The sequence below is a fragment of the Chionomys nivalis genome, chromosome 17 (genome assembly GCF_950005125.1).
Source record: "Chionomys nivalis chromosome 17, mChiNiv1.1, whole genome shotgun sequence".
Lineage (NCBI taxonomy): Eukaryota > Metazoa > Chordata > Mammalia > Rodentia > Cricetidae > Chionomys > Chionomys nivalis.
In genome coordinates this window covers 19,486,210-19,502,325 of record NC_080102.1, presented here as the reverse complement: position 1 = coordinate 19,502,325, position 16,116 = coordinate 19,486,210, and the positions used below count along the sequence as shown (strand labels likewise).

Genomic DNA, 16,116 nt, shown 5'->3' with positions numbered 1-16,116 from the left:
AGGAGATTTAGGAAGCCCTGTCCCTACAAGAGAAAGAAAAGAACTTTATTCTTCTCTTCTTTCCCTAAGGGACCAGGCTGCTGCCAGGTATGCGATCCACAAGCCAGGTTTGCATATCACCTGGCCAGCTTGGAATTGATGTCACCTGTCCTCAGAATGAAGGCCACCCTGACTCCCTCTGCTGTTTTGTTTGTGGTTCAGCTCTGGACTTTGACCTTGAAGGCTGGCCTCGGCTGCCTTGTCCACCCTGCCCAGTTTTGCTCCTATTCAGCAAAATTGTGCCACCTCAGTGTCCCCTGGGTGCTTTGTCCCCTGCCAGTCCTGTCTTCCACTTCCTTGTCATTGCACTAGCGAAACCTCTATCTAATGTGACATTTCCTTCCACGAGCCTATCCTCTGACTTTGTCTCATGGTTTCGAAGGAAGAGACCCTGGCTCGCAGCTCATACGTGAATCATGTAATGCACGAAGTTGTGGGAATGGGAGCAGCTAATCCGGGAGGGTAGGTGAGGAGGATATATGGCACGGAATGTTCTGGAAGAAGCAACGTTTATGTTGGGCAGCGAATGAAGCTTGCGGAATTATTGAGCCCCTCCTTCCACCTTGAGTTTTGAAGAGAAGACAATCATTGGGTGGTGTTTAGAGCATGATGGGAACCCCACTAGGTGGCTGCATGAAGTCTTGTGATCAGGAAAGATCCTCTTTTCTGTCTGGTGTACTTTGATGAATAACCAGGCTTTTCTTCTTTTTCATAAGCAGGGTGCTTTTCTCTTTCGCAGCTCTGGTGTCATCTGAGTTCAGTGTTCAAGGCTTTTAAGACCTCCCTTCCACTTCCGCGAGGCCTCAGATGGCTCCTGGGGAAGAGGGTCTGGTTTTGCCTGTGATTCTGGATGAAGCAGACTCGGTGCTGGGTGGAGTCTTGCTTTCTTTGATTGTGGTGTGTCTGTAAAGTTCTGAAACCTACAGGTGTTGTCTGATGACCCCATAGTGTGTGGGTGGGCGTGTCCTCCCCACAGCCCCATAGTGTGTGTGTCCTCCCCACAGCCCCATAACGTGTGGGAGGGTGGGTTCCTTCAGAGTTTTCCACTGCGTCCAGGACACCAGCGAGAACACACAGAACCCAGAATCACCTTCTCCCACTTCCTGGTGGAGACTCGGAAGTGCAGGCCTGGGTTGGTGTTGCCCTCCCAAGGGTTCTGAGTGCATCCAGGGGCTTCTGAAACCTGAGTACCACCTTTATCAAGTCTTCAGTAGTTAACACCCCCGGGACTTTTAAAAATTGCCCTTCAGTCTTTCCACAATTAGTCGTGCCCACACCCTCCAAGCCTTTGGCTTTTTGTAGTAAGATTCCTTTCCACTGGGTAGAAACTTTTCCATGACAGAAACATTAAAACAAACAAACAAAAACCCTGGTACATACAAGTGGCGTCACCTTGTTTTCAAGTTTTAATAACATTTACATCTTATTATTTCATTTTTCAACAATCAGGGGTTTGTTTTCTGTTCTTAGAAGTTTTCCTTTCTTCTTCCTTCTTTCCTCTCCCCTCCCTCCTCCCTCCCCCCTTCTTCCTCCATTAAATAGCAGACTCTCTAAAACAGGTGGGTTTGACACTGATAGATCCTCAAATAGCATTCAGTCAGGAGACAGGAGAGTGCTGCTTTTGGCAGCCTTCTTATGGCTGGGTGGGCGTTCGTGGGTGGGAAACTGTGAGCTGTATTCGTTGACAAGAAAGGGGACCCTCCTTTTCCTTTCTTTCTTTCTTCTAATTTAGGAACCATTGAAATGAGGCTCCAGGTAGGGGCAGATAAAAGGTTGTTTTTTTTTTTTTTTTTTTTTTTTTTTTTTTCCTCTGGCAGCCCCGGGAATTGAACCTAGGGCCTCACACATACTAGATGTACTCTGTACCACTGGGCTATCCCCCTCCCTGCACACACACACCAGGTTTGAGCTATTGTGGTTCTCAGGCATGCTGCTCTGGTTTAGGGTTAAGTACCTCATTGTTTAGGATCTGCAGACAGTCTGCTGACTCTGTAGGCCTGGTTGCCTCGATCTGTTCTTCTCAAGTAAGGTCTCTTGAGTCACCTTTTGCCTCCCACCTTGGCTGATTCTGCACCTGGGACCAGGAATGAGGGATCCCAGCCAGCACAGCCTGTTTGCAGCGTGGCTCCCAGTGAGCATCCTGAGGGGTGGGGGATCTCTCAGAACCTGCAGATGTCAAGATCCGCCGCCTTGAACATGGGCTTTCTGCCAGTCACTGCATTCATCCCCTTGAGGCATGGCCTGGTTTATTCATTTGTACAGCTTTTCTGAGATATCATGCATGTATCATACAACGTGCCCGTTTGTAGTATGTTCTTAGAGTCACACGACCTTACCATGGTATTTTTGAGGACTTTCTTCACCCAAGAGAGAAACTTCCTGTTAGCTGTCATTCCCAGTTTCTCCCGCAGTGCATCCACTCCCCACAGCTCCAGCAATCCCTGAACTGTCTTTTAGCTCTTTTCCCTCCTGTCCAATTATAATTAAATGTCCTTGACCAACCCCACCCGCACCCTCGTTCCTCCCACCACTGGATCAGGTGGGGTTTGTCTTTCTGTGTCAGCTGCTTTGTTTAGTATTACACTCTTAGCTTCATCTGGGTTGCTGCAGTGCCAGGATGAGCCGTATTCCAATGTGCAGATAGCTGTGGTCCGTAGCCCACTGTCAGCCGATGGACACATGGGTTGATGCCTTGTGTTAGTCCTTGGGCGTAGTACTGCAGGAAACCCATGAGTGTGGGTGTCTCTTGTCTCATCAATTCCCCAAACCAACCCTGTGAGTTAGCTAATGGTGTCTCCATACAGATGTCCTGTGACTGACTGATGTCACCAGCAAATGGGAGAACTAGTCAGCTCAATCTAGGCGGTTCCCAGGTTTCTCTTCCCCATTCTTCTCCTGCAGTCTTTCAGTGTTAATGGGTGGTGCTGCTCCTAAAGGGGGGGGGGATTGTCCTATTCCTGATCTTAACCAAATGTGACTTAGGCAGTGATGTGACTGAATTGTTTTAATTATTGTCATTATAGGGAAATGGGCCCTAAAGGGTCCAGCAATTTCCCCTAGTAAATTGTGGGCCTGGCCGGGCATGGAGTTTAGGTGATTAGCCTCTGGCTAACCCAGCATGTTGTCACTTAGTCGGCTTCAGATTTTTTTTTCTTTTTTCTTTTTTTTTTTTGTAGATAGCATTCATGGTGACCTCGAAGTCACAGTGTGACTGAAGCTGGCTTTAAATTCCCAGTACTCCTTGACTGTTTTCCAAGTGCTGGGGTTAGAGGTATAAAACCGCACCTGATTCAACATGATAAATCTTTGGTGGAGAAGGGCTGTTTTCACATTGTGTTCTATTTTGTAGATGACAGAGGCTGGTACTTTTCTAAATGTCTGGACAGGTCTCTAGAGGCCAGCCAGAGGACTCTGAGTTATCCTGGACTCTTTAGTTTCTGGGAAGAGTAATTTCTGTATAGATTTGATAGAGAAATAGTGAACAAAGAGGAGTCAAAATAGATCTTTGTAGTGTCTCGATGGGATCACAGTGCTGGTTTGAGTACCCTCAAGGTAGATTGGTCTCAGTCAATCTCCCTTCCTTCTCTCCCTCCCACCCTTCCTCTCTCCTTCTCTCTCCTTTCTTCCCTCTCTTGCTGGTTCCCTGGCTGGCGTGCGTGCGTGTGTGTGCATGTGTGTTTGCCTGTGTGTGTGTATAGGTGGGCCAGAGGACATCCTTAGGCAGCGGGTCTCAACTTTCCTGAGGCTATGACCCCTCAGTTTGTGGTGACCCCCCAAAACCATAAAATTACTTTGCTGCTACTTCATAGCTGCAGTTTTGCTACTGTTACGGATAGTAATGCAAGCATCTGATATGCAACCCCTAGGAAAGGGTTGTTCCACCCCAAAGGGATGGAAACCCACAGGTTGAGAACTGTCCTAAGTTATCATCCTCGGGAATGCTCTCTGCCTTGTTGGAGACAAGGTGTCTCATTGGCCGGGCACTCACCAATTAGGTCAGACTTGCTGGCCAACAAGCCCCGGGGTCAGCCTATTTCTGCCTCTTCAGTATTCCAAGCATACACCACTGTACCCTGAATTTTTTTCTCTAGTTTTTTTTTTTTTTCTTTCTTTTTTTTTTTTTTTTGAGACAGGGTTTCTCTGTGGTTTTGGAGCCTGTCCTGGAACTAGCTCTTGTAGACCAGGCTGGTCTCGAACTCACAGAGATCCGCCTGCCTCTGCCTCCCGAGTGCTGGGATTAAAGGCGTGTGCCACCACCGCCTGGCCATACCCTGAATTTTTATGTGAGTTCCTGGGATCTAGCTCAGGCCCTCATGCTTGCTTGCTGTCTTTCTAGTCCCCCTGGCCCTTGGTTTTTGTTTTTTGATTTTTTTTTTTTTTTTGGGACATCATCTTTTATAGTGCAGGCTAGCCTTGAACTTGGTAAGTAACCAAACCAGGACTGGCCTTTAACTCCCCAGTGCTAGGATTATAAATGTACACTAGAACGACAAGCTCACTTGTTAATATTTCAGTTCTGTTGTTGGGTTGAAGACGTCCCGAGGATAAGGACCTTGTGTCAAGAACCATGTCTAGACGTTGGTCGGCCCGACTCAGATGTAGCTGCCGAAGGACCTCTACCAAGAGCCCTGGTGCAGCTTAGGGTCCATGGGAGCAAATGGCTGCGATGAGACCAAGCAGGACCCAGATGCACTGTTGCAGAGCAGCTGGGGGTGAGCTGGCAGCATATGCAAAACAGACTGCAGGACTTGGCCTGGTAGGAAATTCACGGTGTAATTGTTGCCAGAACCTCTAATTTGGTCTTAAATTTTTTTTAATGTAATGACTTTATTGTTTTCATTAAAATGATACATGACCCTTATAAAAACAAAACAAAACAGCATGCCTGGAGGAAAGTACAAAGAAGAAAGCAATGTATTGGTCCAAATCTTAGCTCCCAGAAGTAGCCCATTTTAATCATAAGACAGCTTTCCATGTAACCCGTGTGCACATTTTCAGATAGAATTGATGGCTAGAGGAATATATAAAAGGGTAATTTTTTAGCAAGGTGTTAGCTCTCATGCATATAGGTTTCAAAATGAAACATTTTCTTTTCACATATTGGAAGGAAGTGACTGGAAGAAGTAACTCGAGCAACCGGCTGGACTTCTGATAGCTCTTGACCAGAAGAAAGGGTTTTCAGGTGTTTCTTAACAACACTGTTCTAAGCCAGGCAATGGTGGCACACACCTTTAATCCCAGCACTTGGGAGGCAGAGGCAGGCGGATCTCTGTGAGTTCAAAGCCAGCCTGATCTACAAGAGTGAGTTGCAGGACAGTTAGAGCTGTTACACAGAGAAATCCTGTCTCATAAATAAATAATAAAAATGAATTAAAAATTAATTTTAGTTATTCCTTTCTCCTCTTAGCAACAGAACCAAGAGGTGGCATAATAGTATTTTTACCTTGTCAAGATGCCCAACATTTGTATTCTGTTCTGTGCCTGTGACCCTGGGTCGATGATTCTGTGATATATAGTACACCCACCCATGGTTCTTCCTTTACTGGGTTTAATTGGTTTAATTGGGGCAAAGGCAAATCACCCTCTTGGTGGACGGCTGCTTCATCTCGATATATGTGTGTGTGTGTGTCCTGTGTATGGGAGGGGAGGTGGCAGGCTGCACTCCGGTTTGCCCTGGCCGCAATTGCATCTGCTCATTTGCCTTTGTGTCTCAGTCCTGTCCTTAGGAGGAGCGGAAGACCTCCTGTGCTGACTTCCGGACACAGCAGGGATGTGCTGAGGGGTCCCTTAGAGAAGTGGGATTGGACTTCAGAGCTCAGTACAGAGGAAAGATGATCAGTGTTGATTCTAAGGGCCGTGTGAACATGAAGGACAGACGGATTGACCTAGGTAGCCCAGGAACGGGAGGAGTCCTCTGCTGGCTGAGGTTCGCCAGGGAGCCACCTGTTGCCATAGTGTACATAGATGTTGAAGTTCAATATCAGCTATATTTAGGTTATTTTCCAGCCTTGGAAGTCTGATAGGCTGATACTACTTCCCGATAGCCACCTGTCCTAGGGAGGGGTTTCAGTCACCCAGCTCCCCGCTCCTGGGATAAAGGTGAGAATAGACAGAGCCATGTTGCATGCGCAGGTGACCCAGGAGAGAGCCTTAATGTTCTGTATTTTTAGAATTTGGACCTACCATATACATGTATTGACTCCGAGGTGTAGACGTCCGAGTCAGCGAACCTGGTTCCTGTTGGTGTCTGTGGTCACTTACAAGATTTTCGGGATAGGGTACTTCTGAAACGGCTCCTGAGCCATGGCCTGCGTGTGTCGCGGGTATTCTACAAAGGAGGGTCACATCTGCAGATTGTTCCTTGCGTGGTTGGAAATGCTTGTTTGGATCCTCACACTGTGACTGATTGCTGACTTTGTTCTGTCGCAGGGGAGCTATCCAGTTTGGGAAGATTTCATAAACAAAGCCGGAAAACTGCAGTCCCAGCTGCGGTAAGTAGACACGTGTATTGTGCAGGAAGAGGTGGTATCCTTAAGACAGGGGAAGGTGGGTCAGCACACATCTGGTTAAATTGAGAAGTGTTCCAGACAGAGGCATGGAGTGGGCTCTGCTCAGAACAGTATCAGTTCATATTACCCTCTGCAGCCCCGTGTATGAAATGGGACTCATTTCTGCTCTGCAGAGTTGATTACATGGAGTAATAGTGGATACTCTTTATGTGGCGCCCACTGCGTGCCAAGCATATGCAACTTTGTTAAAGGTCTCAACCCCACAAGGCTAGGTACAGCTCTCAGCCGAGTTTGACGGGTGAAGTGGAGGCACAGGTAAGTGTGTGTTCATAGAGATGCCACCAGTAAGTGACAGAATGGAGATTTACACACGAGCTCTCCACCTCCAGAGTCCAAGTACTTTCTCGTCCACCTGTATTTTCCTCCCAGATGTAGAGTTTAAGTCTCAGTGTGGACTGGTACCCAGTTCCGGTCATGCGATATTATCTAGGACAAGGCCATCTATAGAGATAAACCTTAGCAGTGGTCGGCTGGGCTAGGGAGGAGACTGGCTACAGATGGGTGAGAGGAATCCTTATGAGCTGACGGGATGTTTTGAAGTTCGAGTGTGTCTCGCTGCAGAGTTCTACCTTTTTACTAAGGCCAGGGAGAGCAGCCCTTAGACCTTGAGAAGAAGTACATTTATGGTGTGAAAGTTGTGCCTTGCTGGGCAGGAGCAGCGCACGCCTTTTGATCCCAGCACTTGGGAAGCAGAGGCGGGAGGATCTCTTTAAGTTTGAGGCCAGCCTGGGCTACAAAGTAGGTTCCAGGGCAGCCAAGGCTACAACAGAGAAACCCAGTCTTGAAAAAACAAAGCTGCTGAGGCTCACCTAGAGCCCGCATTTCCTAGTGTGCCTGTTTGTTTTCATTTGCTGTGATAGATAAAGCACCCACCTGTTGCAGCTCCGCCCTTTCAAAGTCAGTGTGGGGAGAGGTGCGGCAGTGCTCAGAGGACAGGACTCTTGAAACCGATTGGGTAATCCTCACTTGTGAAGTTCGGGGATTGACTGGTTTGGTCTGAGATGGATGAGGATGGAAGAGAGGGCAGAGCAATAGATAGGGGTGTTTTAGGAAAAAGAGCCACAGGGGTGATGGGGGACATTTCTGAGTCTCTGCCAGTGCATACCAGAGGCCACTGCTCAGAGCTGCTGCCATGGGACTAAGAGGCACATGACTCCCCTCTGGCTTAGAACTGGGCAGGAGTGCATGGGCTTCCTCCAGCTTCACTTGTGGTGATCTTTGCTGCCTTGTGTGTGACCCCCAAGTGAACACTGAACTCTTAAGTGTGTGCCTTTTCTGCTTGTCTGGTCCTTGACTGTCTCCCTGATTTCTGGCTTGCTGGGTCATGTCTGGGTCTTCATCTGAGGTCTTCACCAGCCAGTCCTCATGGAGCTGCCCTGGCCTTCTGGCCCTATCCCATCCATTGCTCTTATTTATTTCCCACAGGTTAGTCTCCCTCTTTGGGGTGGGGGGGGTCTCCTCCTGAACCACAGCATTTAAATTTCCCCTTTGTTTTTCCTTGTCCACCCTCTGTCGGTCAGATGGGCTTTGGTGGTAGACCTTGGAGTATGAGCTCACTGCCTGTCTTGATCACAGAAAGTAAAGCTCAGGGAAGACTTCTCTCCACTTGCCTTCCGCACCCCCTCCCCCCGTCCCCCCCATTTGGGTCTTCTGAGGTCAGGGACATTTTTTATCAGTTTATCAAACAGCTAGCACCTTCATGAGAGTAAAATTTGTGTCCTGGAGAAAGGTTGCAGTTAGTGCCGCAGGAGCTGCGCTTCTGTCCTGGGGTGTGTAAGCTCAATCTCTCCTTTAGCTTTGCTGGTTTCGTATTTGCTCTGTGCACACAGACAGGGCCGGAATGTCCTGCGATGATGTCAGAAAGCACGGTGTGACTGTCATTAGAAAGCTCTTAATTCCTCAATATTGACCGACATCTTGATTTGCAGCAGACTCCAGTGGCTGTAATGGACAAGGCTTGTCTGCAGCCGGCTCATAAAATGTGGGTGACTGGCATTGAGTTGAATGAGAGTAAATCAAGCTGGCTTGTCAGATAGTAATCGTAAGTCAGAATGAGCTATTTATAAGTCTCAGAATGTTTGATCAAGATAACTTTTTTCTGTATTTGCATTTGGTGTCAACACTTTAAAAATATGCTTTGGAGTGTGTGTGCATGTGTGTGTATGTGTGCGGGTGTAGTATGTGTGTATTGTGTGTGGAGGATGGCTATTTTTAGAATTGAGCAGATACAGTCTTTTTTTGGTTTTTCGAGACAGGGTTTCTCTGTGTATCCCTGGTTGTCCTGTAATTCACTGTAGACCAGGCTGGCCTTGAACTCAGAAGTCTGCTGGCCTCTGCCTCCCATCTGGCTTGAGCAGATATATTCTTGATCTAGTAGGCCTCCCCATTTTGAAATCTGGTCTTAGGGACTGTATCCAGAACCTTTCAGAAACTGTTGCTACATTTAAGAGAGACCATTCCTTTCTGCACTCTGAACACATTTTCTAGTCCTTATTCTTCTTTTAGCGACTTTGCCTTCTTAGGAAGGCTCAGTGGAGACTAAGAGTCATGTAACAAACACAAACTAAAAAGACTCCCATCAGTCTTTGAGTTGGTTTTAAGTCCTTGCATGACGGGGGTGGGGCTTGTTTGTCACAGAGCATTCTGGGATACTGGTCATTCCTCAGTTCACGATGTTGTAGGTCAGAGTGCTAGGAACCAGCAGGCTGCCCAGTGCAGCCATCTGGTAGCGCTTAAGGGAATGGGTAAGCATTCAGAAATTCTTAGGACATGAAAGAGTCTTAATTCTTCCCATGGTTGTTTTTGAGGGCTTCAGAAAGATGTAGTTGCGAGAGCATCCTGAGGCTGAACAAAACAAAAACGAATGGAACCTGATAGTTGGGATTTAGGGAGAAAAGCTGTACCCTGTTAGCAACCTGTGCTGTAGTGGTCGAGTCAGTGCCGGGCGTCAGCACTCTGCTATGAACTGGCGATCTCTAAAATGTCCTGACTTGTGTTCTCAGTTTCCCTTTTTCGGCTGTGAGTTGTTGAACTTTCTGCTCCCCAAGATTTGGTTCCCTGCCGGTTCGTGTGTGCATATATTACTTTCCTGCGCCAAAGCTGATGTGACCTGTGCAGTCTGTACTCTGAAGGATACTTTCTTCTTCTCTGGGGTGGAAACACCTCCCTTTTATTTCTTTGCAAAAATGTTCTTGGTAGTTTACACAGCGAGGCCATTATTAGGGTTGAGGGCTATGGGGGAAAAAACAACACACCACCATCTACTGCTGGATTGTTTTCTCTGGAAGGTTCTGTTCACTCTGTAGCAGAGGTTTGAGCCCAAGAGCTGTGATGAATTTGCCAGTGTGAGACATTCCTCATGCTTTTGTTATCTGTTTGCATTTTAGGACAACAGTAGTAGCAGCAGCTGCCTTCTTGGACGCCTTTCAGAAAGTGGCTGACATGGCCACCAACACACGTGGTGAGCAGATGGAAGGCTGCCTTCCAGCACTAACTGAATCCCGCACGTGGGCTCTCCCTCTGGGTGGCTTCTCCAGAAGATACGGCTTGAGTTATCAGAACTTGGCTGGCTCGCAGTTTTCGTCTATTTTTAACGCTGTGGGGTTGCACGCAGGAGAAGTTGTAACTGGTTCCCCAGATAGTGCAGCACAGTAAAGACTAGATGAGAAAGGAAAGGAGCCACTGTTTCCTGGAGGGGGGGAAAATGGCCTGCTGTGGGCGTGGTTGTTCGAATGACGTCACCCTTGGTCGTGTCCTCCCCAGCACAGGTTACCCTGAGATCGTCCTTGTTCTCTTGTGGAATGAGAAGTCCTGGAGATGACTGCATGACTACTGTCTTGGGTTCTCAACAAATACGGACTCCTTTTCTAATAGGCTGCAGACTCCCATGAATGAGAGACTGACATAGTCCTAATGGCATCCCACAAAACAGTGTCCAGAGCCTAGCTGATATTTAAAATACGTTTGCGAAAGTAGTGATTAAATGATTGAAAGGTGACATCTTTTGAAAAGATTGAATGGTTGCAGAGAATACCAACGATACTCATAACATGCAAGAGGCACCAGAAGGAAGGGGATACTCTTAGGCCTCCCTTTGTGCAAGGGCGTCCCCTCCATTCCCTTACAGTCACTCTCTTCTGCCTCTTCCTTGCCTGGCGGTTCTGGGCTCCCTTGTTGTGTGCATAGCTGTGCACCTGCTTGCTCATTGTCATTGTGACATCGGGGACCTTGGGTGTTGAGGGCATTGCTGGGGGAGAGGGGAATTGTTCCCAGTACCCCCAGTGGTCCATAGCCATTGACCATAGGCATTTAATTAAATAATAGAATGAAACTCCAGATCCTTTTATTGCAGGACTATCAGGAGACTACACGGATCAATATGTTTTCCCCTTGTCCCTAATGAGCACACAGTTTGAGTAGGGAGACAGATGTGTGAATAAAGACGCCAGTGCAGAAATGTGTGGATAATATGTGTGGTACAGTAATAGCTGAAGCACAGAGTGCCAGGGGAGTATAGGAAAGTGAGCAATTAACCCAGCTTGGGGAATCAGGGACATCTTCCCAGGGGAGGTATTGTTTTCCTCCTTTCTGAGATGCCAACAATATCGCAAAAAAAAAAGTTCCCACAGAACTGTGACAGTGACATCAGCATCTGGTTTGTCTGTGTGGTGAGGGATTTTAATCTGAATGATTTTAAATCCCTTTAAAATATGACCTAACTTACATCTACCTCTTGTAGAAACTTGGGAATCTGCTACTCAAAGAACTTAACGTGCAAATCAGTGACTGGCACTGTAGAGCGTGACTATTCCTCCCAGGTGTTTTTCCTTCTCATCTCAGCCGTGTCTGGAATTGTCAGTCTTTGGGGTACTTTCTGTACCTGTCAATCAGACGTCCATTATTTTGGGTATGCGCTATGGGATGTGTGCAGGTCAGAAGACAGCTGGCAGGAGTTGGTTCTCTGTTTCTAGCGTGTGGTTTCAGGGCTCCAGTCTTGGCAGCAAGCGTTGTTACCCGCTGAGCCCTCTTGTTTTTTTTTAAAGACGTGGTCTTATGTAGCCAAGGTTATGTAGCTGAGGATAACCTTGAACTCCTCCTCTTGCTTCTACCTCCCAAGTGCTGGGCTTACTGGTGTGAGCCATCATGCCCAGCATGGGAGTGCATTTCCGAGGCTCTAGGATTCAGAGGACGTGTTTGGATGTTACTGTTAAATTTCTGGATGGATCATAAAGGGGCAATTGGAAAGGTGACCCGATTGTCTGTGATTTCCTGCAGTAAGAACTTGAGTTTTTGAAGAGACTGCTCCCAGGGTGCTTTCTGGTAGGAAATTGGAGGGCCTGGGAAGTCTCATGCTTCTAGGGGAGGGAAAATAACCAGCAATTGTTTGTTAGAAAAAACACAGGAAGAAGCTCTTTGTAGAGCCGGGCTTTGGGGGCCGTTCCTGTGGATGCAGACCTATTTGTCACAGTGAACAGACCCCTGTGTGACAAAGCTTTGCCGTTTGGTTTCAGGTCGTTTTGGCAGCAGGTTTGTGTAGAATCCACAGGGAAAGGTACTTTTTTTTTATTTTTAGGTACTTTCTTTCATTGGATGTGGATACCCGTGTTCCTTAAAGAATTTATGGCTGACAGCTGTTTCCATGGTGATGAAAAGAGTAACTTGGAAGTTTTTCTCTAATGTCAGCAAATTAATTTTTAGTCATAAAAAGGAAAAGTTACAGAACATACTCTTTACCCTCTCCTCCCCCCAAAAGTCTAAAAACCAAATTTAGCCTTTCCCTTCATAGAGATTAGATTTAGTCTCCTTTATAAACATTTTTGTTACCGCCCTCTCCAGGGAGAAGGAAAGCTAGCTGCAGATCGGTATTTAGTCCAGGAAGCGTTGATCCCATGTTTTTGCTCTGAACTACAGTACCCTTGTCTTTCCTTGCGAGCACCTGTAGATCCGCCGTGCTCTTCCTGTTAGACAAATGGAATTCCAGTACCAGGGTAGAGCGAGGATCTGATTATTATTCTGTTGATGGGGTTATATCACGCCCAGGTATTTGCCATGTTAGGCTGTGCTGCAGTTAGTGCCTGTACGGCTATGGATGTTTGTTGGTTGTTTGTGTGTAACGTATGTATTTATGTGGGTGTGTGGGTGTGTGTGCGCATGTGCGTGCGTGTAGGTATGTGGAAGCCAGAGGTTGTTGCTGGGAGTCTTCCTCCGTCACTCTCCATCTTATTTTTGTGGGTGTACAGGCATGCTGCGATCAGAGGTTGATGCACGGTGTCTTCCTCCATCCCTCGCTACCTCATGGTTCGAGATCTCTCACTGAATCTGGATCTTATCATTTCAGCCCAGCCTTCTGGCTTGTGGCTTCAGGGCGCTGCCCGTCTCTGCCTGGGCTCCAGCTCTGGGGTTCCAGGTGCCCACCGCGGCACTCAGCTTTTATGTGGTGGCCTGGGATCCAAACTCAGGCCGTTGCGGTTGTGTGGCAGCTCTCTAACACTGGGTCCTCTCTCCAGCAGAGTGGCCTATTCTTAGCAGTATCTGCATCACCAAGGGAGGGATGACCCTGTAGAAGATTGTTTACACGTGGGGTGGTTCGGTGCTGTTTACTCTGCGGAGTCTCCTCCTCTGTCTTTTGCTTAGAAACCTTAAAGGTAGTATTTTAACATCTCTCTAGTTAGTAAAAGAGAACTGTTACTGCTCCCCTCCCTTCCTGTTTCCCTTTCTGTCCACCCTTCCTCTCTCCTTCTCTGCCCCTCCTCCTCTTCTCTCCTCCTCTACCCTCTTCTCTTCCCTCCCCCTCCTTATGCCTTCCCCTTGTTCCCTCTTTTCCTCTTTTTTAGCTTTTTGAGGTACAGAGTCTGTGCCATCTGCCGCCACCATGCTAGGCAGGTGCATCTCAGAGCGTCTCGATCCTGTGTAACTGTCACTTAGTGCCCTCAGCCCATCTTCCTTCCTTGCTACCCTCCCCAGCCTCTGGTAACCACCACGTTATGTTCAGTTTCTCCAAGATCAACTTTTTAGATTCCACAGGAGTAAGATCATAGGCTACTTCTGCTCCTGCTGATTTCACTGACATAGTGATTTCCAGTTCCATCCGTATTGTGGTCAGAACCAGAACTTCCTCTTTCACAGTCGCTAGGCGTTCACTGACTATCTGTACTGTATTTTCTTTAGTCTTCTGTTGGTGGTCTCCATTCCTCGACTGTGGAGGACAGTCCTGCTGTAAACAGAGCTGCGGGTGTGTTTCCTCGTGCCATTTCCTTCCTTGAAATATCACTCAGAAGCTGCCTCGCTGGATCATATGCTAGCTCTATTTTTAATTTTTGGGGAACCTCTAAGGTCCTGCAAGAGACTGTACTAATTTATGTTTCTACAACACTGTACAGGGAGGAGTTTCCTTTCCCCACATCTCTGTCAGCACTTGTCCGTCCTTCCTTCCTTTCCTTTTTGTTTTTTGAGACAAGGTTTCTCCTCGTATCCCTGACTGTTCTGGAGTTCTTGCAGACCAGGCTGTCCTCAAACTCAGAGATCCTCCTGCCTCTGCCTCCTGAGTGCCTCCTGAGCGCAGGGACCAAAGGGGTGCACCACCACTGCCTGTCCTGCCCTTTGTCTCTTCAGTTGTGGGCGTTCCATTGAGCTGAGCCACGCCGTCTTCTTGAGCTTTGCTTTTCCAGGCAGTGTCCTTGCTCTTCTTGCACACCTGTGGCCATTTCCAGCCTGTCCTTGGCATTTACCATGGGCGCACATTTCTGTCGGGCCAGTGTCCAAAATTTCATGATAATTTTAACTAGGCTTCTCTCGTTGTGTTACTTCACAAAGGAAACAGCTTGGAAAGATTTGTCATTTTTACAAAATCTTCGGCCAGAGTTATTAAGAAAATTGATTTAGAACAAAAACTAGTTACTCTAAGAATAAATCAGCCTATTTGTAGTACATTTATTTTTTATAGAATATTGAAATCTGAGCTATTTTGATCTTATCTTTCTAAATAAAATCATATAACCTGACTATTTTCCTGTCTATGCTGATTAATAATGAAATGATAATAGAATTTTGAGTTTCTTAGTGCAAGGCGGAAATCTGTATGTTTAGTTTATACTCTGGAATTAACATACGATGTGTGTTAAATATGAAAACATATGCTCTCTGGATTTACTGGCCATAGAAAAATTAGTTTGTAGGCATTAACTATCCATACCACCTCAGAGTTTGTGGCTGCCCCTTTCTGCATGTATCTGGGTCGGTTAGTTAAAAACTAAGGGATGAAAAGTAAAGGAAGTTAACACAGAGGCTTCTAGGCATGCTGCAGCAGAGGGCAATATGCTGGGGAGAGCATCTTTACCCCTGTAAGCTCATCTGACCTGGGGTCCTACTGCATGCAACCTCTCAGTCAGCACTGGCCCTTTGTGGCCATGACAACGTTTGCCTAGGTCAGCAGGGCCTTTGGAGAGCACAATGCTGTGCGACATTCAGCTTGGTGTGGTTTTGTTTGCCTCTGTAATTATGTTTAAATCTTTGAAAACCCATCTTGGGGGATGTGCAAAGGTGATATACCAAGTCCGTTAGAAGGGGTTTGAGGTTCACGAGAGGAAAAAGTGGGTTCCAGGTAGAAAAGATCCTGTTTAAAAGTGAGCATGGCTTTAATATTGGGAATCATGATGGTAACAGCTTTTGACTATGTCCCGTGGGCTGGAGCCTGTTACGAGTGGTTTGCACACAGGGTTGGTCCCTCTGTTGATGTTGAGGATCCATTCTTGACCCACGTTGGATGCCTGGGGTGTCTGCTTTCTCACATACATACAGACGTACATACATAAAAACATGCATACAAAACTGTGACAGGGTTTACTGTGTAAATCAGACACAGTGAGATTATCATCAGAACAGTTACAACAACTCTCCAATAAAAACTATTTAAAACTTGGGAATTGTTTATTTCTAGAATTTTCCGTTTAATGTTTTTGGGCCATGGTAGACTGGATAATAAGTAAAGCTGGTGAAGAGGCCCCAGTTGTTCTCACAACACTCTGTGAGGCGGATTTCACGGGATGGAGGCACACAGGGAGTGTGCGGACAATGACACGGGCCATGTGGCCAGTGAACTGGAGCACCTCCTGGAGCCTGGACCTGACCCAGTAAGTTAGGGGTCCTTATGTAAGGACCTTCTGGCCTTAGTGGTTGCTTATATTTGGCCTTAAAGTGACTTCATCCCAAAGGCATTTAGAACTTAAAACCCCAATCCCTATGAAAGCAAGTAGCACCCTGGTTGGGAGCTGGGATGTCTGGGTTGGATTTCTAGCTGTTTTGTGTGACCCTAAGTTTTAATTTCCTCTCTGTAAAAGGAACTTGGGGGTGTGGCACCCCGAGATACGATCAGTGGGCCTCCTTTCATTTTGAACACTGCATAAGTCTTGCTGGGTTGGTTAAAGATGGATGAGGTTGGCTGGTGTACATTTCCTTCTCTAATTTATCTTTGTAACTTCTGCTTTCACTCGGGAGAAAGGAATAAAGGAAG

General features: G+C 47.0%; 1 protein-coding gene across 8 annotated transcripts in view; it reads left to right on the top strand.

The window, feature by feature from the left end:
- The window catches only part of Mtss1 (MTSS I-BAR domain containing 1), a 138,729-nt gene that overhangs the window by 17,163 nt on the left and 105,450 nt on the right, over positions 1–16,116 (top strand). For all 8 annotated transcript variants that reach the window (XM_057791521.1, XM_057791518.1, XM_057791525.1 and 5 more), the window contains exons 2-3: positions 6,469–6,530; positions 9,995–10,068. In XM_057791521.1, coding sequence (XP_057647504.1) covers positions 6,469–6,530; positions 9,995–10,068 — 136 coding nt within the window. The remainder of the gene's footprint in view (positions 1–6,468; positions 6,531–9,994; positions 10,069–16,116) is intronic.